Source organism: Sinohyriopsis cumingii, chromosome 17 (genome assembly GCF_028554795.1).
Source record: "Sinohyriopsis cumingii isolate HCF-2022 chromosome 17, ASM2855479v2, whole genome shotgun sequence".
NCBI classification, from domain to species: domain Eukaryota; kingdom Metazoa; phylum Mollusca; class Bivalvia; order Unionida; family Unionidae; genus Sinohyriopsis; species Sinohyriopsis cumingii.
The window spans coordinates 35,886,864-35,911,843 of record NC_142977.1 but is presented as its reverse complement, the minus strand read 5'-3'; the positions used below and the strand labels follow the sequence as shown (position 1 = coordinate 35,911,843).

General features: G+C 35.2%; 1 protein-coding gene across 1 annotated transcript in view; it reads left to right on the top strand.

The window, feature by feature from the left end:
- Positions 1 to 9,342: 9,342 nt before the first annotated feature.
- LOC149778422 (checkpoint protein HUS1-like) overlaps positions 9,343 to 24,980 on the top strand; it is a 54,244-nt gene continuing 38,606 nt past the window's right edge. The window contains exons 1-2 of the mRNA XM_089939246.1: positions 9,343 to 9,522; positions 13,888 to 14,015. Coding sequence (XP_089795372.1) covers positions 9,471 to 9,522; positions 13,888 to 14,015 — 180 coding nt within the window. The 5' untranslated portion in view covers positions 9,343 to 9,470. The remainder of the gene's footprint in view (positions 9,523 to 13,887; positions 14,016 to 24,980) is intronic.

Sequence of the window (24,980 nt, the reverse complement as noted above, 5' to 3'; positions counted from 1 at the left end):
AGGGCAGCGTCGGCACCAACGGCGTTTAGATGTTGTATAGCAGCAATGATTAGCTGTCGAAGGTTATCGTTGGGATATTCGAGCGCATACTGCGCTAACAGCTTTCAGAATTGTTTCTGCATATGCTTGTGTTCGAGCGAGATGTCATCATTGAGTCGTCGTCCAGCTACACCGATTTTATAATCTTCGTCGACGTCGTCCCATATGCTAAATATGTTGTGATCTACATACATTCATGGATTGCTCGCAGTACTGCCTGTGACCCTAACATATTTTTTTTCGCACCGGGTTCCATGCGAGAGGGTTTAAATATTTCGGGTAGGTTTTAATGCTTGTAATCCGATTGTAAACTCGTCACGGGTTGGCGCTGGTTGTCGTTCTGGTGCTGGGGTTGCCACTTCTGGCTATCCAAGCACTTGAAGTATCCATGGTTGATAGACATCCACGGCATACTCGGGACGGATATTTATAACGCAGCACTTAACGTTGGCTCGTGTACCGTTATTACAATGGATTTAATTCGACGGTGAAATTCATCATTGATTTGTTCGATTTGACAAGTGCCTGTAGGGGTGATTACCACTTGCCAGTCGGGGATTCCATTCGATTTATTTTGTATACGTAAATACCAGTGAATTATTGGCTGGTAATCCACCAAAAAATTTTGATCTAATATTAGGCCAGATATTATACACTCGCAATTGTACCAGTGCTATTTCAAGAGACCGATCGTTCGATGCTCTAATCGGTGTAGGAAACCTAATGTCAAATTCTGATTGCGTTAAAACCGCATATACGCTAAAACCGTGTATATCATTGTAGCGGAAGACGGTGCGGTATTTGCAGATATTTGTTCTATTAATCCTCGAATGTCACGGTCTGCCATCGCCATTATATTATTTTATTACAGCCTTGATTCTAATTGGGGTCTTCACTCGGCTAGTAGTGGTGGAGGCACTAGGACGGGGTCCCTCCAATTGCGTCATAGTACATCTTAATCATCGTATCAAATTCGCAGGCAGTAATTATACCGTCATTCAACGCCGACGATATTAGCGATGATAATCTGGCGTACGTATGTGTTGCTGTGGACAGCAACTCTGTATACTCAAGCAGTTTATCAGTCGCGTATGCTGATTATTTCTTGCCTATGACATTAGCGATACCAGCAACTCCTGTTATAACAGCCATACCGATTCCCACCACTGGGACTATCACGTAGGTGGCTGATAATGTGCCGATTAACGTTATCGTTACAGCAACTACGGCTGATGAAGCGTGGACAACAACAACAATAAACATAAGGCGTCGACGGTGTGTTTTTGTTTTGTTTTGTTTTCCCCTATACGTATTGATGATATCGTTCAGTGATCGCTGCCAATCACGGGCTTGATCGAATATGTAAGTGCAATCGCAATTCTTTGACTTGGGCGGTACTTGGGGGATCAATATACGAGTGATTGGTACTTTAAGTATTAGGACTTTAAGTGACCAATGGAGGCACTGATGCTACAAATTCCAGACACCGTCAGCAAGTGGTTGCGGATAATTTGTGATCCTAAGGGTCCATTATAAATGTTTCTTCGCTTCGTTGATTTAATACAATTGACACAGTTCCAGAGAAAGAGCTGATTTGGTTATATTACTTGCAACATATTGACCGAACGCTCGTGAATTCAAAATATTTACCACCTGCATTAATCGATGGAAATAGTATTTCTTCACCAATCTCTATATCACCCTCCTAGGAAATTTACCGCGTTTACCAGTACCACCAAATCTGATGATTTCACTCAGTATAATAGCTCGTAAATTACCCAGGAATTTATCTTTCGGATCTGAATTAATATGATCAGTCACAAGACCCTTTTCGATTACTCTATGAAAACATTCATGTATGAAATATAAACAGAAAAAAATATTTCAGTATCTACCATTGTTAGATATAAACACTCCGGATGAAGAAAAATAGCTCTGTCGGAAAAAAGATAGGGTGATTAAAAAGTTGTCTCGCCTGTATTTTACAATAACATTCGCTTATAAATAAATTATTATTTTCTGGTTAATTTTTTCCCATCGTGTCGCAAATAATATAACAAAATCGGTATTTTCAAAGAAATACAAACAACGTATTTTACTTCAGAGTATAACTCTATTGTAACACAGGGAAATTCAACGTCAGTGACTTTGTCATTGGAGTAAGTCAAGGGATATAACTCTGTCAAGTAAAGGTAGAGCCTGCATCTTACAAATATTTTTTATTTGCTGATGAATAATTTTTCTTTTTTATTGGCTTTCGTAAGAAATATTATCCTTATTTTTCCTAATTTCTCAAGTTTCTTGCTACATCTAGATTTTGTCAGCAAAAATAATTAATAAAAATAAAAAGCGAAAAGCCACGCCCATTGCGAGAGATACTTTTGGATTTCTAAATATTGGTTAGCTTATGTAGCATCGGACCCGTTTTGTCATGGGGGTTCCTATTGATTACTCAAGCATCAACAGACAAGCACACCCTCCCATCATGTCAACACTTGCTGTGTTCTCTTTTGCGCTCTCCTGGGATGATTATGGCGTGTTGGGTAGGGAGTGCAGAAATCGGTTGAACGTATAGAGAGCCACGTATATGCATTGTTCCGTCTTTAGAATTAAGTTAGATAAGATTATATGAAGAGTTATAGAGTTGCATACAGAGTTCAGTTATAAAATAATTTGTAAATAGCTTGCTATAATGCAGTAAAATCGCTACTATGTGTTGTGTAAATATTTTTTTATTATAAATAAATATTTATAATATAAAGCATTACGAAAATATTAATGCTATTATTTCTTAATTAAATTAAATCCATAGAATTAAGATTAGATATGTATCTTCTGAACTTGCTAGAATGTCATTTGGCAATCTGGGCGTTCACATGGGTGTTGTGCTGTCCATAGAACCAAGATTATATATGTATCCTCTGAACCTTTTAAATTTATATTTGTTATATGTATAATGAATTTCGAAAATATTAATGCAATTATTTCTGCAATTCAAAAATAAAAACATGAAGTAATAAAAAATATCTGATGAACATAATCCTGAGAAAATTATTTGTGATTTTGAATCATTACTACAACGCAAATTTGAAGATAGATATACACTACCAGCAGAAAACAAATTCATTAAGCTGATTCAACAATATATGTTACAATCCTTCGCGACAGTCAAAGACATAGAATTTGATAGATTCGTATCTCTCTCATGCTCGATTGAAAAAAAAATAGATCAGAATTAGCTCACGATTACGAAACAAAAAAGATTATTAATACACATGTAAGACAACTGAAAAGGATTATGTTTGCAAGTAACTCCGTTACTGGTGAAAATGAAAGCGCTGTCCCCACTGACCGTAATGATTGTGAAAGTGAAAGTAATAATAGCGTTACTAAAGGGGATTGTGAAAGTAGTGAAAACGTCACTGATCAAAAATGAAAGTTATTTCAACAGCGATCATATCAGCTTTGTCTGGGGTAACGGATTGTGAAAGTGAAAACAATGACAAAGTCACCAGGAACTGTTGTAACAGCTAAACACTATACATTTCTGACTATAGTAAAAAATATATTTATTCAGATCATAAAATTTATTCATATTATGATATTTATTCTGATTCAAATTTATTTTTATTTTGATAATATTTTTTTATTCAGCAATGTTTCTATTTTATTTATGAAATTATAATTATTAAATTTTCTGTTATAGTAGGATTTTCATTTTTCTGAGTAGCATTTACCCCATCAAATTATGAAATCAGTCCTATAATTATTATTTTAAATACCATTTACCCCAGCAAATTCGATATTCAGTGAAGAATAAGATTGTTATTCAGATTATAATTTTAATTTCACAAAATCTACTTGATAACTGCCATCAACTGCATCTCATACAAGATTGACTGCGATCGTTGATGTTATATTAACAATACATGGCGAAATATGCCTGTCGTCACCGTGTGGATCGTTGTTCTGTTTGAGAATACCTATCGGTGGGATTATATTTCTCCATGACTCAACGACTTTAGGAAAACTTTCATCGATGACATGGTTGAGTGATTTTTTTTTAATTCGTCGGTATTAAATCCTGGTACTATAAAATTTGGTAATTGTTCTTCTGTAATTATATCTGTGACCAAAATGTTTAATTGATGAGTCTCGAACTACTCTATCAGCACGGCAAATTATATTTTCAATGAGAAGTTTATTGACAAACACATGATCGGAGATAACCTGGTTTAAATGTTGTATTGTTGCCATGATCTGCTGATTTGTATCGTCGATGTAATATTGTGTGACGCTTGAAAACAAATTTTGTAGTTGATCGAGCACACGTCTGTATTCTAACTTAATGACGTGGGAAAATGATTCATTAAGATCTTCTTTGACGAATCCGTTCTCATGCTCAGCGTGGTAAAAACTAAGTCTAATTGTAGGAAGCCTTGTACCATCAGACGCAATGAAAGTATATTCCGCAAAATTCCATGGTTCTTCTTTTCGTTATTCTGGAAGTTCTAAACATATTCGCTTGTCCATTGAGAAATCATCTCGTTTTCGTTCTAACGGTCCTTGATAAACAGGTGGTATCTCTGGCCATCCTGTTCGGAATGACGATTGATATATATCAACAACATAATCTGGTGAGTTTATTTCTATCGCGGCTGATAGTGTTGGTTAGTAAGCAGTGATAGATATTTTAGATTCTTTTTCCATTATAGATTTAATTCTGCGCTGAAATTCATGGTTGATTTATCCGATCTGATAATTACCCGTATGTATACTCACAACATTCCAGTCTGGGATTACATCTGGTTTATTTTTATGTGCAAATACCAGTGAATTATTTGCTTGCAACGCACCGAACAAATTTGATCTAATATTTGGCCAACTAAGATATACTCCTAATTGTGCTAGTGCCATTTCTTTCGCTGAAATTGCAGTTGGAAAGTTGACGCTGAACTCAGGATTGGTTGAGCTTGCTGATATCATAGTGGTTTTTTACGGAGTTGTATTAGCGACGATATGTTGCAGTAATCCTTGCGATGATGACATTATTGTGAAATCCTGATTCTAAATCCCGATTTTCTAAATCGGACCTAGGTCCTGATACAGTCATTGCCTCGTTGTAAATCTTAATCATTTCTGTAAACTCAGTATCTGATATTATTCCATCACTAAGACTTGATGCTATCAACGAAGGTAATTTGGAGTATGTTAGCGCCGCTGTGTGCAACTTTATTGTATACTCATGCAATTTATTTTCGCTGCGCGTAGATATTTTTGGCGATGATATCAAGAATACCAGCAATTGTTGTTGCAGCTGAAACACAAATTGTTCCAACTGCTGGCGATATCATTATTAATGTTGATAGCAATACGCTTGTTCCAGCGCTAACAGCGGAGGCCGAATACACAATTACGTCAATGATAGCTGCACGTTTGCGATATTTTTTACTTTTAATGTATACGCGTAACATGATAGTTTTCAGTTTGGTTTGCCATTCACATACATGACTGTATCTGTAATGTTTAACGACGATTGGGGATTTCATTATTTTTTAAGTAGGTGGTAGTTTAGCGACTAATTCAAGACACCAATAATACAACACGGGGTTGCCTTTTTCTTCAGGTTCCACCACGAATGTTATTTCGTCATTTTGATCCAACATAACTAACACACATCCAGTAAACCAGTTAACTGGATAACGCCGTGTTGTTGTGGTTTATGTCGTAAATGTCGTAGTACCCAGTACTGAGAACCTGTATATGCCGGTGATGTTTAATGGATTTATTAAGTGGTGACCATAATGTTGATCCAAATGCTACCGTATATACTAAACTGTCGGTAATTTTTTTTTATGTCAGAGAGCAGGCAGGGTGCGACCAAAAGTGAGTTTCCGACGGGTAAAAAAACACATATATTTGAAAACACAAAATACAAAGATAAATAACAAAATGAGCTAGCCCAATTAGAGAAAATAGATAGAGACTTCGGTTTAACATTGTTGACCTTGTATTTTCCTTTTTCTCGAAGCAAGTTTTATTTTCAAAGAAGACTTGCTCCAAAATTAGTCTATTCACCCTCCCTGCTGCAAATGAAGGGAGGGTGAACAGACCAGAATTTCAGACCAAATAAAGCTTCCTGCGACGGGTGAAAGAATATAAGCGTCACCGAGGCCTCTAATCGGGTTATTTGTGTGTGCGTCAAATTACCTGGTTCGTTACCCTGTGTGTATGTGTGTACAAAAAAGCTCGTACAGGTGGTGTAGATAAATCATTATTAATATCAAATAATAACGCTAACCATGGAATATCGCATAACTAAACTAGCTCGAGAGCGACTATATACAATTACCAAATATCTTCCAGTTCGTGATTCTGTCAGGAAATAACTACAATCGTGTCAGGAGTCTCAGGTGGATTTTACAGAAGGCGCAGAACAGTTATTTAAACCAGTTACAAAGGCCACAGAAGGAGTTACAAAGGCTGCCAAAAGTCTTCTTCCCACGTTAAAACAAACCGCTGAAGCAACTGGAAAATAGAAGAAAGAACAACAATAAATTTTTTTTAAAAAAAAAAGATTTTACGTGAGCTTCAAGCTGAAATAGCTGCTGCTTAACCACAACCACAAACACAAGAAATTATTGATAATATTGACCGGCTTCGTTCTGAAGTAGCCGATATAAGGGATCTTATACCAGAACCACAATCAGAACACAAAATCACCAAACAGATTTATCGACGAAGGTCTCAGGAAACTTCCAGAGAATCCCGTAAGCTTTTGATGTAGTAGGATATTCCATTCTTAGTACTTTTTAAATTCGAAAACCGCTGATATTTCAGAATCAAAATGGCTTCCATTCGTATTTCGAACATAACGTGGTATAAGTACAAGTATAAAAAGAATTCGGACTGATTTTCTTGATTTTACAAAACAAGTCAATGAAGCTAGAAAATACCCATCTTTTGGAGATATATTATCGCCCAAAAGATCATCATGCATACCACCTCGTATCGAGGAAGAAGAAGCAACTGGAAGTTGTCTGTCCGGAGCTAGCGAAAATCCACGTTGAGAAGCAGCTGAATCTAGTATGTAAATTGCAGGTCTACCCGTGTGTCCTACCACGCTCGAAGCTGTATGTGTGGTTACACTCCAGACTAGGTCAGTCGCTCTTTTTTTTCACCCCATTCAAGTTCACCAGGTTCATATAAATATCTGACAGTCACACTACCTAGTACTGGTTGTTTTGAGATAGAGTCACGTCGTTGTACTGGTATATATTTTCTGATCGCATTGGTTTCATAGAAATTCCACGAGTGATTTCATCATTTGACGCAGATATCAAACTTGGTAGTCTTGCAACCCATTCACGAGATCTCTTGTCCGCCTGAACTTTGTTAAAGATATTTCCAGCGCGTATTGATATCAAAATAATTGCTCAGCAAGTGTTCGATTAAATAGCTCAAGGATTTCCTGATCGCGAAGAAATGCGGTGTGCCCTCGTCTGATTTTGACGTTATGTTGTTTCCTCATCGACGTTACTGCACCAAGACATTCTTTTCTAGTGTCAACCAGTAACACCTGTAGCCATCGTAGACCACTACGTTGATAAATTCGTTCAAACGCAGATGCAGCTTCAGTTGCTGTCTTTTTTTATAGCGGTTCTGCTCCTTTATATCTACTTGCAACGTCAGCTGCAGCTAATGTATATTTTTATTTGCGCGATTGAAGTCTACCAATTTTAATAGTATCGTGCGGTAAAATAAATGATATGCCTGATGAACCTCATTGGAAGTAATGACATCAAAGTGTGCGTACTAAAAATTTTTTAAGTGGTGGTGAATAAATTTGCCATATTGCCTTTCGTGCTAAACAATCTGCATCAACAGAACGTGCGACACCTGCCACATCAGCAAGTTTACTAATCGCTGCTCTACCCCCCAATACAGTATTAAGAGGCTAGTGTTTGGACTGGTCGGCCTGGTATCAGGATAATGTGACTGGGTGGGACATCATGATGCATGTCTGCGACATGACGTCCCAGTGCTAGACATCACCATAAACTGCCACACTGCAGACATCGTAGGGATATGACTGAAATTTTTTTTAAGCTACGCTAAAAATCTAAATCACACACACACACACACACACACACACACACACCTCAAATATCCCCCTTGGGCTGTAATAAATCGATTACGATATAATAATACTAATTACCAACTCCTAGCACTAGTTTACCTTTCATCGCCGATCTTACCAAACAAAATGCAAACGATTCTATGAGAGATTTATTTTTTACAGACTTCACGATTCCAGTATGTCGTTGTTGCAAATCTGGATTTTATACAAGAGATCACGAACGTGACACGCTTGATCAACCCCATTTATTGAATACTCTCCAGGCCTTGGTTGATTTCGCTCATCGAGTCGGATATCAAGTCGGGTTCAAGGACCACAATAATTATATCCAGGAAGATGCTTTTCGCCAGGATACTTAGCCCATGGAGCCCCGGGTAATGTTCCCAGTGAAGCAGAAGTATCTCCACCTGTTTTATTAGAGATACATTTTTATTTTTTGTACCACATTTTATACACTTGCCTGCAAGTACACGCCTTTTAGTCCTCGTCGTTATTGTTGCTAAGCTAATGGTAGGGGTGGGGGCTCTGCATCGAACACAATATAAATCATATAATTATTATATATTCCTACAACAAGAATATCCTTGATATCTCAGCGACACGAAAGCAAGAAACAATCAAGCATCATCCAGCTCTACAAAATTATATCAGAGCAATTATCATAGGTCCATCTGGGTCTGATAAGACGCAATTACTACCTAACCTGATAATGAGATGGATCAAGTGCGATAAGTTATATTTAATGGCATCTTCTGTGGCTGATCAGAAATGCTACGACGTGCTTAAAGATTTTAATGAAAATGCAAAGTTGTTGGACGAGGACGGTAATGATATTATTATGAGAGAGAGAGAGAGAGAGAGAGAGAGAGAGAGAGAGAGAGCTTTTTCTGGTATTATCTATTTTCGTTTCGGTATTTTAGTTTGTTCCCATATTACATCAAAATATAAAAATATAAAAAGAGTGTAATAACCAACGTCATTATAAATTAATTTAAATTAATTGGAAAAAAGTATGACTGGTTATAGAAATAAGTAGAATTTGCTTTTTAAATCTTTGTTCCGTTATTATCTATTTTCTCTATTATTATTTTTTATTTTTTATTTTGTTCCGCTATTTTCGTTTGTTCCGGCTTGTTCCAGTTTCTTCCGGTTAATAGCCTGGTCCCTTATAATGATTGCAGACAAGAGTGATTTCCCATACAGGAAGCCGCGAATTACGGTTTAAGTGATATAGAATACTATAAACAAATATTGCCTTATTTAAATACGATTTACGTTAGAAAATCAAGCCATGCGATTCAGAGGAAAACTCGTTGATGTTAGCTGCATCCAGCATTTTACAAGTGAGATCGCAGTTTGAGCAGTCTAACTGGTGTACGGTACTGGTGTCAAAAATGTTGCGACTACTTACCTCGTTCACCGTGAAATGATAACAAACTAATTCTCGCCAGAAAAAAAACCCTCATGTTACATATGTAATTATACGTGAAATAAAATATATTTTACTCTTTAAACTTCATTATTTCGAGATATTTAGTAAAACTGCAGCGAAGCAGACATTAATGTAACCTTTACATGTCACACACTGTTAACAAAAAATCCCGTTTATTTCAACCGGTGAATAAGTAAAATTACATGCATTCCTATCATAATTCATAACTGGTAAAGAATATTAAATTGAAGTACAAAACAACACAAATTAACAATTTTTTAATAAAAAAAATAATATTTTCTTTAAATGAAAGAGGAAATATAATAACCATGTGTGAGCAGATCATTAATTTTCATCATGTGGCGACAACTGGTACTGACTTTCCCGTAAAGTTCAACATCAACACCGTTTTAATTAACGGTCCCCACGTAACCGTTTATGTTGATGATTTCACATTTAACACGAGTAAAAATATTGTTAAAGACCCTGCTTTTATGTATTATACTGACAAGGAACAAGTTCGTGTCGGTAGTGGATGATTAAAAAAAAAGAAGGAAAAAGTGGCGAGAATTGGTTTCCAACCAGTATAGTTACAAATCACACAGGTCATGTATGCGCATTTACTCATTTTAAATTAAATATAAATTGTTCTTTCAAAATTTAATACCGATTTTCTTTAACAAAGGATATTAAATCCTGATTATTGAATCCTCTGCATCTTAACTGTCATCAAGAAACTTACAGACAAAAGTTATCGTTTACAAAGAAAATGAAGAGTTTCTGTCGATGAATCGAGGGCTGAGGTTCTAACCAGTACAATATTGTTGTACAGGTTAGACCTACAGCCCTCGATTCATTGACTGAAACTCCTCATTTTCTTTGTAACACACCCCTGTGATGGTGGCCATGTACTAAACTGGGTCAAGAAAAGAGCACGTTGGGTGGTATCGTCACAGTATAGGATAGTACAAATTTGTGACATCAGAGTATGCGACATTCAATCCGGATTTTACTGGATCACACCTTTAGATTCATTTCGTCCAAAAATATCCACATGCATTGATTTTGCCATATGCACTTTCGGGGCATATGAATAATGATCTTCAAAATAGTGTTGAATGCCTACATGACCTGTGTGACTTGTACTTTGGTTCGTTCCACAATATCGCGAATCATACATGCGTTTGTAGCTCATTGAATTTTCATTATAGCATCATTAAGTGTAGCTATTAGTAACTAATTCATTTCGCATAAAGTATTTCAACACTGTTAGAATCGATATAGAGTGTAAAACATCCGATTAAATACATGCTATTGCTAAAACAGATAAACCGATTTTCATCTGACCATTGCCTCTAAATTATTGGTATTTGGATATTTATGTTGGGGTGCAGGGTCAAAGACATTTGCCTTTCCAAAAGTTGGAATTCGCATTCACCATGCGGTTTTGACATAGGGATAATATTCATTATGTCTTTAATCCACTGACGTACTAAAGCATTGATGAAATTTGACCTGGAACTCGCCATTTGCATTGCTAGTTACTTGATTGCCCAAATCTTGCAACCTACATTTTTGGTAATTTATGTTGCATTTTGAAATGTTGATGGGAAAATTCAGTGAGAAACAGTGCAGATATCATTTGCGAACTATAGTACCCCTACTTTATGAATGGGTTACTTAAACGTTCCTATATGTATTAATGCAGTAGCTGGCTGTGATTTAGTCCTACAGTGTAAGATCTCAACCCTGTTATTGATGTTTTGGGCATTGATATCTTACTGCCCAAATAACGGCGCAGTGTAGCTTGTTCCATTGTTGATTAACATGGGAATGATAGTTGAAATTTTCAGGAATATCTCACATACTTGGTAGCCCATATCAGCACTTTTCTACAAATTAAAGTTATAGTGTATTTAGTCAGATTTTACTTACTCTGTCTTTTTCCTAATAAATTCAAATTCCCATACAAGCAAATGGACTTGTTTTCAGTTGGCTGAAAAGCAGTGGAAGCCAGTTAGCCGAAATCAGTTAAAAGGATGATAAGAATCTTGAATGAAATGAAGCTATCTAAACACTTTCTTTGGTATTAATGTAGTTTTATTAATTTTGTTAAAGAAGAATACTTCAACTTAACCTGATTTTGGCACTCCTGGCTTCCATCGCTTTCAAGCCAACTGAAATGTGGACCAATGAAATTTTAAAAAGGGTCCAATTGCTTGTGTGAGAATTTGAATTTATGAGGAAAATGACATCAGAGTAAGTAATGGGTTGCCAAGTGTGTTAGATATTCCTGAAAATTTTACTTTCATTACATAAAAAAAAACATTACATAGTGCCAATATTTATGCAGTAAGACTTCATTGCCTAAAACATAAATATCAGAGTTGAGGTTTTACAGTGTAGAACTAGCTGTGATTCACACCTGACCCGTTATTTTAGCATATTTTCAGAAAATTTGAAGATATTGCATACATGTCCTTGAACAAAATCAATTATTTAATACCAGTATTGGCAAATTTCACTGTAGAATAGCATGTATATTCTTTATACAAAATTGTGCAACGGGATGTTTGCCATACTCATCTAATAACAATTTTCAACCACTCACTCCATATAAGAGGCAGAGCAAGGAGATATATTACAAGTGGATAAAAGAAAGGTAATAATTTTTGTTGGTTTTGAACACATCAGGTGCTGCATCATGCAAAGAAAATGTACCACAGCTGTATCATGCATACTATATGATCTTGAGGCAGAATCAGTTGTATTATTTATAGATGTGTCCATTATTTCGTTTGAGGTAGAAATTATTTATTCACTATAAATACAAAGTGCTCATCAAAAATAGCATTCTTGGAAATAGAGAGTGGATTTTATTTTGAAATTTCAAATAAGGGTCTGTTCTTGGATTGTATTATTGTGATCTAACAAAAGACTGTTGGCACATCACAATAACACAGTCCCCAAATCGACACTTCCAGCATTTGATTTAATTTGGATTTCCATTTAAGTTTATTCATAACTTTAATTGTTATTGTTTGTGTCTGTAATTCTAGGATTATTTGGGATTTAATTCACAATACCATAAGTTCTTTTTACATGTTTCACTTTGTATTCTAGGGAAATAAATTATTTTTTGAATTTACAAAGCTTGTTGTGTCCAACTCTTTTTTGTTACTTATTTTAAGACTATAGAGTCATGATACTAGTAAATGATAAAATTAATAAACAGTGTCAGAAAACATCTAGTAGGATGATAAAAAGTGACAAAACATCTTGTTAGTCTAGTAGGTTGATCATTGGGCGATGTCTGTTCGTGGATGTCTAATAATTTTTGGAACATTTTGTTTGCCTTATAACCATGCACAAAACAAATTAACTGTTCATAATGTACAATTGTGAAAATTGCTAGACAATGCCTTCCTTGGTTAAATACCAAACAATTGCTTCTTAAATTAAAATATTTACTTACATGAAAAGAAGATGATTTACTTTCATTTTTACATATATGTATTGAACCATAGGTGACATATATAAAATATGAATGAATCTACATGTAAATATTCATCTTAAGGGAAATTATTAAAAGCTTATGGAGCAACATCTTTTTCCAAAGAGAAAAATTATTAAATATTTATAAAGTTACTCATGATCATGAAAAGTTCAGTTTAGAATTATAAGGTAGTTATTTCTCTTGTAGGATACATAAATATTTTAGGATTTTCAAAAAGTGAATACAATTTTAGACTGTTGAGAAGTAACTGCCACCAATGGTGCTGATGAGATCTTTTTTTTAATGGCAGTGTTAACATTATTGGTTTGATCATACCAAGGAAATGGGAACTAATTGCTTTTCTCAAGGATACACGGAAGCAGATGATTCAGTGGGTATTGATTTTTGGATTACAAGGTTGCTGATCTACCAACTGAGCCACCATAGGTTCAGCTATGAGATCAAAACATAACTCAAGATAACAGCGTCTTGATAAAACTGATAATTGTTTTAAAAATACGCACATAAGTGATCACTTTTCTCATATCTGGAAGAAGCTTGCTTCTGTTGGATATTCAAATTTGAGAACAGCCTTAAAAGCTGAGATTCATCTTCTGTTGTTTATTACCACATGAACACAAAGTGTATGTTAAGTGTTATTTTTAGTGGTAAATCTCATATTAAAAGATTATCTTTTTTCTTGAATATTAAGTTAATTTTATAGTGTCCACATAAGTTTAAATGTACATTTGACCTAAAGACTTTGTGATTTCATCTCAGGAGTTCTGGGAACCATTTCCAAAATTATCAAGTCCTGTGTGCTAAGAATTACACCCTCCACATGGTACTTCATCCTGTCAGAAAAGGTCGTCAGTGGTGGTGTCCAGATATGGTGTGAGCTCCCACAGGTATTTTTTAAGAACTTTTGTTTTACACTTTTTTATTTCCTTACTGATATTATGATAACCATCCATCTGTCTGCCTTTCTACAATTATTTCTTCTCCTAAAACTTGGTGGAAACTAAGCAAAGTTGGTTAATGGTTTGTCCATATGGTAACAATCTATAGGAGGAGATATAGTTTTGGTTCATTTCCACTGGGGTCAGAGGAAGGGAATCATTGGTAAGATTATTTTTTTTAAAATGATTTTGAATATATTTTGCAGTATTTTTTGAACAAACTTGATATACTGTATAATCTGGATTATAATTTGATATGCTTAATTTTTAAGTAAATTAAGGTCACATTTTCTTTTAAGAGACGCTTCTCAACTCTTAAATGTATTGCTATTTAACTTTGCTTATGTGTAAAAATGTCAGCTTATTTGGGCCAATCATGATCACATAAAGTGATATATTGTCATATAAAAAATATTAAGGGGCCCCGAGTGGCCGAGTGGTCTAAAGCGCTTTCCATTACGGATCACTGCCATCTCACCTCTGTCTGCGTGGGTTCGAGTCTTGGATTCGGCTAATGTGGGTATGTGAGAAAGCTTGCCGGTAGCTTTTCATGGGTCGGTGGTTCTTTCCGGGGTTTTCCCGGGTTCTTCCTCCACCATTAATACTGGCCACCATGTATAGCCTATCGTGTGCTGAAAAATGGCGTTAAACCCTACAACAACAACAACAACAACAACAAAAATATTAAACTGTACACACTATATGTAAAGTGTACTGTGTGATAAACCTCTTTTGCTTACTGGTCTACAGTTAATTCTTTTACTTGACTGGTCTACAGTTCCATTATCAGGTGATCATTGACTAAGGAAGAATCTACTTTCAATTGCTTACACAGTTTGGCAGAGTTACTGACATTTGGGTTTGCTTACTTGGTCAGTTACAAGTTCCAGGCATCTACTAACCCTATTTCTCACATATGATTTCCATCCAATTGAAGTTGGCAGTTCTATAAACCCCACTCACCAGTTTTCCATTTTGATACCCAATAGTTCATGCATAATGTTGTGGCAATGAGCCTGTTGTTGGATCTAGTATCTGTGGCAAATTTTCAACAGGTAAAACACAGCTTATCTTCTCTCACTCTGATTCACTCCAGACATGCATGTGAGTGTGGTATAAGATGGCCCATGTCTTAAACATAGCAGCCCAACATACTCTGGCTAAGGCCGTAACAGCAACTAAGAACTTAAAACTGGTGAACTTAAAACTGATGGAATGAGGTGCAGTGCTCTTTGCCTCCACCTTTCTTGAAGACCCTCAAAAGGCCAAGCTAATCTGGCAAACTTGATCATCTAATCTCCTCTTTTTTATGATTAGGTTGACGGAATCATGATACCTAGGATACCTTTTATGATTAGGTTGACGGAATCGAGATACCTAGGATACCTTTTTTGATGAGGTTGACGGAATCAAGATGCCTAGGATACCTTTTATGATTAGGTTGATGGAATCAAGATACCTAGGATACCTTTTATGATTAGGTTGACAGAATCAAGATACCTAGGATACCTTTTATGATTAGGTTGACAGAATCAAGATACCTAGAATACCTTTTATGATTAGGTTGACGGAATCAAGATACCTAGGATACCTGTTTTCTGTCCCTGTCAGTATCAGCTACAGCAGAGGGGATTGCAAGGCAGTCAACAAAAGATAGCAGGGCTATCCCTAGAACATAGGCCACTTGGAAGCAGTCCTACTAAATTTACAACCTTCAAAAAATACAGTTCTCCTAAACTAAAGTGGACAAGAGGCAGAGAGGGCTATTGTTTTCGCCAGCATTTCTCTCCTCAAGACCCACCCTATCTCACTTGACATCTAAACCTTATTTTGTCGGGCTTTGCTGATAGCTAATTGCTTCCTAAATCAGCATCAAAAATGAACCACACATGAACACTATTCTGACAATATAAATGATTATGCTTTGTGTTTTATATATGCAGTAAAATCCTCCGTAAAGAAATGTTGCCACTGTTCACAAACGTGTCAAAAATTTATGATGCATATGACTTAAATGTTCTTATTCATAGCAGTGATATGTAAAAACTTCTGTTCACCTAGACATATCTAGTATCACTTTGATTTACCTATATTAGGTTGTTCCACGTCCTGATCGTACCTATGCATATTAGTACAATGGACTTGCCCATTGCAGTCTTCAAACATATCTCACTAGCAACTGTCAGCCAATTAAGTAATATGGACAAAGATAGTTTATACCTGACCTCTTTGCCTTTTAATTGCTGATATTTAAACTGTCCAAAGGATATTTTCACTTCAGCTCCAATCATGACTGTTTACCTTTTATACAGGCTACATGTAGCATATACTAAAAGTGTCTTTTTTCTGTTTTCAAAAATTATTGTGTTTTCTCAAAACACAACCACGTCAGGGGGTTTGGGAATATAAAATTATGTTTTAATCATGACATGCTGTGTTACAATTTGATTAAAATCATATCTCCACTTCATATCAGATTGCTCTGTTTTATAGGAGATATGTCAACATCTTGAAAATACATTTTTGAATTTCATCAGTGCGTTCACAGTTTTCTCAGGCAAATTCTATTATTGTATTTTGACAAGCCCAACAGGCACCTCTCATAGAATATAGGACAGGCCCAATCTGAAAGTAGAGGGGGTGTCAGGCAATCAGATATTTTCAGCACTGCACTTCACTTGGTTGTATGTACACCTAAGCACAATCTGTCAACTCTATTGTTTTTCCTTAGTTCAAGATCGAATGCAACAGTACAATAGGTTCCAAATGATGTTCGTGATGAAACGCAGACTCAGAATTAAGTTTCCTCATGGTTTATTAACAGACACAAACTTGTGTGGCATTGCAGTTTCAGGATTCAACTATCAGGTGCATCACTTCCAGATAATCACTTATTGATTTTATATCACAGTAGTAACGTACAGTTGGACAAAACAGAATTAATCTAAGTAACAGTTTTTATGATAGAACTTGATATTAACATTTATCTATGTCAAAGTTCCATGTTCAGACGTTACATTAAAATTATTTGAAACATTGGCTAACTTTTCATTAAGTTCATATAGGTTAATTTCAAACAAAGCCTTGAGAAACAGTGAATGTAACAATGACTAGCATCATATGTACAAAGCCTTGAGAAACACTCAGTGGATGTAACAATGACTAGCATCATATGTACAAAGCCTTGAGAAACACTCAGTGGATGTAACAGTGACTAGCATCTTATGTACAAAGCCTTGAGAAACATTCAGTGGATGTAACAGTGACTAGCATCATATGTACAAAGCCTTGAGAAACACTCAGCAGCTTTACAATATAACAAATAACTATTCGAAAGAGCCTCGTGAAACACTCACTGGATCCATGTTTAAACCTGCACTAAGTCTTCTTCTTCTTCTTATTATTATTATTATTATTATTACTGTTATTATTATTTATTTCCTTTTTCTATTGAATTATTATAAACATTATTATTCGAACAAGGTCTGCAAGAAACACTTGACTTGACCTCACAGGATCATGAAAAATATTGTGCAAACACAATTTAACTAATAAGCAGATATTTAAGCCAAGGTTGCTGAATTAAAACATAAAAATCAATGAATACATATCCAGAAAGGTTTTAGTAAACAGATGTAGATTTCAAAACTTAGTTTTAGACCTTTCCAAACCTTACTATAAAAGAAACATTATTTTCTTGGTATTTATTCATGTAGATATTGTGAAATAACTATGAATTTGGATTTAAATTCGTGGAAAATAATAAACAATAGAGCTACCTTTTCTTTGCAGACTTCCTTATAATTTGTAGTAAAAAGTAGTAAAAGATTTTCCCATGCTCTGCTTAAATGTACGGAGCTCTTAACAGTACCCTAGGAAACTCGAACAGGTCCCAGTTGAGATGCTGACAAGCCTATTATACCTCCTGCAGAATTCTACCCACTGGGTAGCAACCGCAGGAAAAAATTCTGTGAGCGTGCACTTGCAGGGGCAACCGTACTTAACTAATGATAGCAACAAAACTGAACCTTAATTAACAATTGTAATTATAGACCTATATAACTCAAGAGTGTTAGCTGAGTGTGCTAGAAACGAATTTATTTCTCAATGATCAAAATTTGCAATACAATGTTTAGGTTTAAAATGAGTGATGTCATAAGCAACCACTAACCATTAAGCGAGATAATGGTGGGAGTGTTCCAAATATGCAAAATTTGGAAATGAGGCTAATACTTAGGATAGTTATGGCAGTATGACTATAGTGCAAAAAAGTGGTGAGAGGTTCATTTAAAATTATATATATTGACTGACTATATTTTGATATCAAGTTTTAATTAATATTTCTGTTTCACAAATTAAATTATATTGTATAGTAGCTCATTCAACATGGGATTTAATATATCTTTTTGTATATAAAGTATTTCAAAAAGGTCCTTTTAGCAAACAGTCTTCTTTTTGCAAAAAGGATTTACCCATCTGCAAAATAGATTGACTAAATGTTACTACCAGTTGCAATCAATATTTGATTCTCACAAATGAAATTATAATGTGTGATAACACATCTTCCATGGCATATAACATATCATTTTATTAATGAGCGTTTCAAGGTCCTTTTAGCCATTGGGGTCCTTTTCACAAATATGACTTACCGAACACAACATGCTTTTTCTATGGTTTCAATAAATATGTAGATTTTAAGAAATATAAGAAAAATTATAAAGTTAGAAAGGATATGGACATTGAAGTCTACAATATAACAAAATTACATTAATCTGGCTTCATTGGATCAACAGAATACTTCTTCAGAACGTGATAAGAAATCATTATCTACATTTGGCATAGGTGATGTGACCCATAATGTCTTGGTAGCAGTTCTAAAGCTGATATTGACGTAGACTGCTTCAACTCCTTTTCCACCAACCTTGTCAGCAATGAGTCAAGAACTATTAAACATCTTGACAGATGCAGCATTGAACTAGTCTTAAATGGAGACAAAATTCAGAACCATTCCATGTATTCAGGTTTTTTACTGTGCTCGCCTGACTTTCACGACACATGTCTGGAATGTCTGACTCTTGGAAAGTCGCTATCAGTTTTCTGCATGATGGCCTTATCAAATTTGTTACATGTGAAAGTATAATCAGTATACTCTGCAATAACCTGACCAAATTAGAAGAAAGCAGAAAGATCCCGAGCACCATCAAAAACGCAAAGTGCAAAACGCAAACTCTAAAGCGCAGTTGATATAAGGTAGTTACGTTATATGGCCACACCTGGAGCCACCTGTCATCACATAATACTCAGATGAATTTTAGTTAGTATTTCGTAACTTTTCACATTTTTCACAGTTTAGTCATACCCCATTCCTGGCATAATAACATCATGAAATTAGTTTAAAGGCTGATTTATGATAAGTTTATATGGGAATTATAAATATACCCGGGAATCATACCAATCATCGTTTGGTATTGACCGTTGATGTTGACAACGCCCACCCACCTATGATGTCGTAATCCCATCTACAAAGTATTAGTACTACCACTCAACTGCTTTATCATCAAAAGCTTACTATTAATGAATGTAATGTGAAACTTTTAAAATAATTAGAGGCTAGATTTCCTGCCCATTACAATATATAAAATTGGCACGCTTAAAAGTATGGAAAGTTGGCTTCCAGGTGGTTTGATTTGTAATGAAATAATCTTTCTGTTTAATGTTTTGCAGGTAAGTTCAAATAATGAGTTTATTACTTGCTACCAGTTGGATTCGGCTAATGTGGTTATGTGAGAAAGCTTGCCAGTAGCTTCTCGTGGGTCAGTGGTTCTTTCTGGGGTTTTTCCAGGTTCTTCCTCCACCATTAATACTGGCCGCCATGTATAGCCTATCTTGTGCTGAAAAATGGCGTTAAACCCTACAACAACAACAACAACTTGCTACCAGTTGTGTTTATTCAATTTGTTTGCCATTTGTTATCATCATTGATAATAACAGGCATTGATCTTTGCATGGTGAATAGAATACACAGCATTAACTTGCTTTAATAATCCTTTTTGTAACCCATGCCAGTGAAAAGATTGTCATTTGCACTTACAGTCAATGTATTTTCAAATAATAAATTGTTTTGGCGAGATCCTGTCATATAGTTAACCTGGATAAATTAGTTTCTTGGTTATTTTGCACCTTATACCATGTCATGCCTTCAAGCAATCAGTTGAGATTGCTGTCTCCTTCTCTCTCTCTTTCTACCTTGTTTGTGATTTTGTTGGATCCAGTTTTCAGTCTGATATCATATTCAAACCCATGAGTACAACCATACACAAATCATTTCTTTTCATTCACATCTATGAACAATGTGTCTTGTGTTATCTGACATAAGCAAGCACACTACAGTATGGATGAATATGCTACATCTATGGAGTTCATGGATATATTTTTGTGTTTAATAAAACTGCTCATGATTAATAAAAGGGAAATAAATGATAATACAAGGTTAGTTTCTTTCATTTTATTATCAAATAAGTATTTTGTTTATCTGTTTTTTTGTAACATACATGGAGGTGGGGGGCATAAATTCAACACAAATTTATTTCGTTTCCTAAGTCTTGGGACATGTGACCTAGGTGAAAAAAGTTTCACCATAAATTTGGGACATGGAAATTTTTTTTATTATTTTATCATGTCCCAAGATATATGGTAAATATGGTATGAGCAAAAAACTGTTCTTTGTTATTCATGCCTTGGGATGGAGATCAGTGTACACTTCTCCAGCTTTAATATCTTTCATTCTAAAAGCCATGGGACCTATAGCCATGGCTCGGCAGTTTTACCTTTCCAAGGTTATGTGACAACTTCATGAAGATGTGGCTTCATGACTTTTCCTAGATTTGAAGCCACTCCCTGACATAATGGAATTTATTCAACAGATCAGTTATCTAGAAGCTGTTTCAGATACCTTAGGAACTGGAGATAGTCTCTATGGGGTAATGGCATGTATTCCCCTCCACATATAAGGTATTTTAATCAGGTAATGTATTTAAAGAAGAAACCATATTTTTTAAAATTAAAATATGCTTTTTGATAATATTTGCCGAATAATAGTGCACATACTGTCTCCAAACAATTACATCCAGTTGTAACTGAAGAATTAACAGGATTTGGTGCCAGTCCCAGTAATAAGGAGAGAGCATTACATGTAACTGCCACCTAGGTGGGAAAATAACTTTTAGATTTTAGATGAAGAAGTTTTAGCCTGGGAAGGCTGGATTTGTGAGGTAGCAGTACCAGTAGTTCTTGAAAGGTATTATGATCAGGTAAGTATTATCGAAGAAACAATTTACTTGAAATAAATAGTTACAATCATGAAATAGAAATTAGTCATATGTTGCAGACTAAAATAAGAGTTACTATGCCAGGGCCTGCCATTAGATTTAAAGTAGAAGGATGAGTTGCCAAGTAGGCAGGGGTTTGGGGGACCTCCCCCAATGGGGATACAAGGTTGTTTTTTTAAAGTTGCCAGGTGTAAAGAAAAAGTAGCTGAGTAAATCTCATGGCTGATAAAGAAAGCCCTGCTATGCAAAACACAGTCAGTTAAAAATGTCTGGTTCTACGATGAATCAACAATACCTAATCAAAGTGACCATGAGTGTGAAGGCAAATTATGTCCCATTAGTATTACCTTATTCAAAACAATATACATGTATGTATTGGGTGCAGTGCTGGATTTAGACATAACGAGGCCCTAAGCTATGGGAAGCTTTAGGGGCCCTATTTGGTATAAAATAAATTTGAGAGACCCCTTCAGACTGTGAGGCCCCAAGCTAGAGCTTGTTTAGGTTATGCCTAAATCCAGCGCTGATTTCTTGTGACCGTCATTGTGGAAAATGTCAATATAGGCTAGTTGTTTGTTAAAAGGCAATGCAGTTTAATGTTATTCCAGGATAGAATCTGAACAAACTTTGTCATGGACATTTTCCTATCAGATTACAAATGAAAAATATGGAAAGACTCATATAAACAGAGCCTAACTACAAATTTTGGTTTAAATGGGATTGTTAGCATCCAAAGAGGTCCTTAACTCTTTATGGTTAGTAGACATCCTTAAACTAAACAGCTTATGGACAAATAGTCTTTGTCTTTACTGAGCATTGGTCTGGATTAGCTTTGTTCATTGTATCCAAAAATTTCACAACATTACAACATATGCAGTAAAAACCTGTCTTGAAAGACCACTGCTATGTGAAACTGTCTGTATTGAGAGACCACATTCTCAATGCACCAACTTATTTATTATGTTGCATTGTTATCAGATACCACCTGTCTTGAGATCCATAATCTTTTGGCAAAAGAGGTAGCCTTTCAAGACAGGTTCTTCTGTATAAACAATCGAAGAGTAGCCAAGTTATCTCATAACTGGGTATCACTATTATTTGATCCAATTGTCTTAAAATATTGGTCAGAGTTTTCCATTATGAAAGAGAATGGAATCAAGTAAAAGTTTAATTGCAGTTTAATCTGAGAAACACAAACTTCTCTTTGACAGAGTTGTCTTTGGTCCAAGTTAAACCCAGTTCCTTACATAAAGTCCTACCTGCGTGAAATGAATAGGAACATTATTCAAACTAGTTGCAACTTGCCAGAGCAATTGTTCATCTGAAAAGGGCAAGTTGAGAGGATTTACTAAGTGACCTTGCCCATCTAAACAGAGCACATTGAGAAGATTTACTATTCAGTATAACATGTACAAGTATCAGTAGATTATAAGAAAATTTTAAAATATATATATTATTATGGTTTCAAAACCTTGGACCAAACAGAGACTATTAGCGACCCAGTTGTGAGTATGAGAGCATACTGAATACCAAGACTTAATCAGCTGTCAGCAGTGGTAAGGGACAGTAGAGGTCGTACTAAGTTTGCGGGGATGGAAAAGGCTCCAAAAAGGCATGGTACTGAAAATGGGCATCATAGCATGTAAGGAAAGGGCATGGTACTGTATAATCCTAAAAGTTGCGAGGAGATGTACCATTTAACTTAAAAACTTCTTGTGATAAAGTTGTATGCATTATAGTTAATCTAAATGACAACGATGCTGACGAGACCTCAGGTGTGACCACCATGGTGGCTATCTTGAAAATCCTGTTATTGCTATCCCTCCTGAACATATAATCACAGCACATGAGATTTTCATTCTTATGATATACATTTAGTCAAAATGAAAATGATGTTGAACAGACCTCCAATATGGAAACCATATTAGCCATCTTGAAAACCTTATCACTTTATCTCCTGAAGAGCAGGTGATATAGACATGGAGTTTCCACGAAAAGACTTCAGATGATGTCTGGTTGGTCCTTAATGGATATGGTGTCACATATCAAAAATGTTGCTAAGACTATTTAAGGTATGGACTTATTGACATTGAGTTTGGCTGCAACACTTCTATGTGTAGAGATGTACATGTAAATGATGCTAATGTGAACTCCTACGATGTGAATATTCTCAATGCAGCTACTTCTGAACAGTTGACTATATAGATATGGGTCTGTCTTTTCTTTATTTTCTTAAAAAAAGAAAGTCTTTCCTTTTACAATATATAATTGTTCATATATAAAAATTATGCCAGTCCAGCCTCCATGATGTCTGCCTTGATGACCATCTTGAAAATATTTAATGACTACCTCTGAATGGAAGTTCATATGAACGTGGGTTCTCATACAAAAGCCATAGCAAAATGTAATTGGGTGTGAATGAAAATGGTGCTGATATGACCTACAGCATGGCATCCTAGTGGCCATCTTGAAAATCTTTTTTATACTACTCCTCTTGCTCAAATGTTGGCATTGATATGGAATTTTCATTTTGCAATATATACTTGGTTCTGAATAAAAATGGCCCTGATATGACCACCAATATGTAGGTACTTTTGTGAATGTCTGAAGGCAAGACCTAATTGACCTTCGGATCAAGTCAGTCATTACTTGCATTATTGTACTTAGCTTATGAAAACAGTGATTTGTTTATATACAATGAATTGTGATAAAATTTTGTATTTTGTTGCATTCCAGTAAGCAAGTTTATTGTACTCGGACATTAATTTTAAGGTCAAAGGTCTTGACTCAAGCTTTTTGATGTACTGGCTTTTGTATATAACACAAATAAGTATGAATGGATTCTGAAGAATACCTTGAATGATGCCAGTTGATTTGGGTTTTTTATTTCCAAACAAAAATAATTATAGTCTTGGCATGTTTGTATACTTTGACATTGTCTGAAACAAAGAAGTTCACTGATCTTCTATCCATAATATTAGGTTTAACTATGATGTAAATTTTTTAATGTGCTTACATATATCCTGTGAACATGTTAGACAATATTTTGGTTACCGAATTTGGATGTTGGAGTACAAAAGAAATAAAAGGACAGAAGAAGTGGGTATTTTGTGGATTCCTGAAAATGTTTATTGACCAGTAGAGCATCAGTCCCAGTTTGAAGTATTCTGATTGAATTGCAGTGGTGTTTTGGATGAATTCCAATCTAGAATGTGCTGAAGCACCAGTAGTCGGGAATAGTATTATTGTGCTAACAGTCTGATATATAACAGTGATATAATCCAGAATGTCTCTGAAAGAATTAAAAATAATCCCAAAACGGTGATTTAATCCTAAAGTATTAATGAGCACTTATGTAATTTCATTAGATGATTTAAATGAATAACTCCTCTCAGAATAAAACTGAACACAACTAAAAGAATGATTCCACTTCAGGTGTTAAGATAGGAATAAAATAATTGTTACTTCAAATTTGTATTAAAACCTGACACAATAAGAGAACCACAAAGAGGGTCAAAAGTTAATTTCCAGAACATTTTAAGTTATAAGCAAAATCAGGTCTATTACTAAAACTTTAGTAAATAAC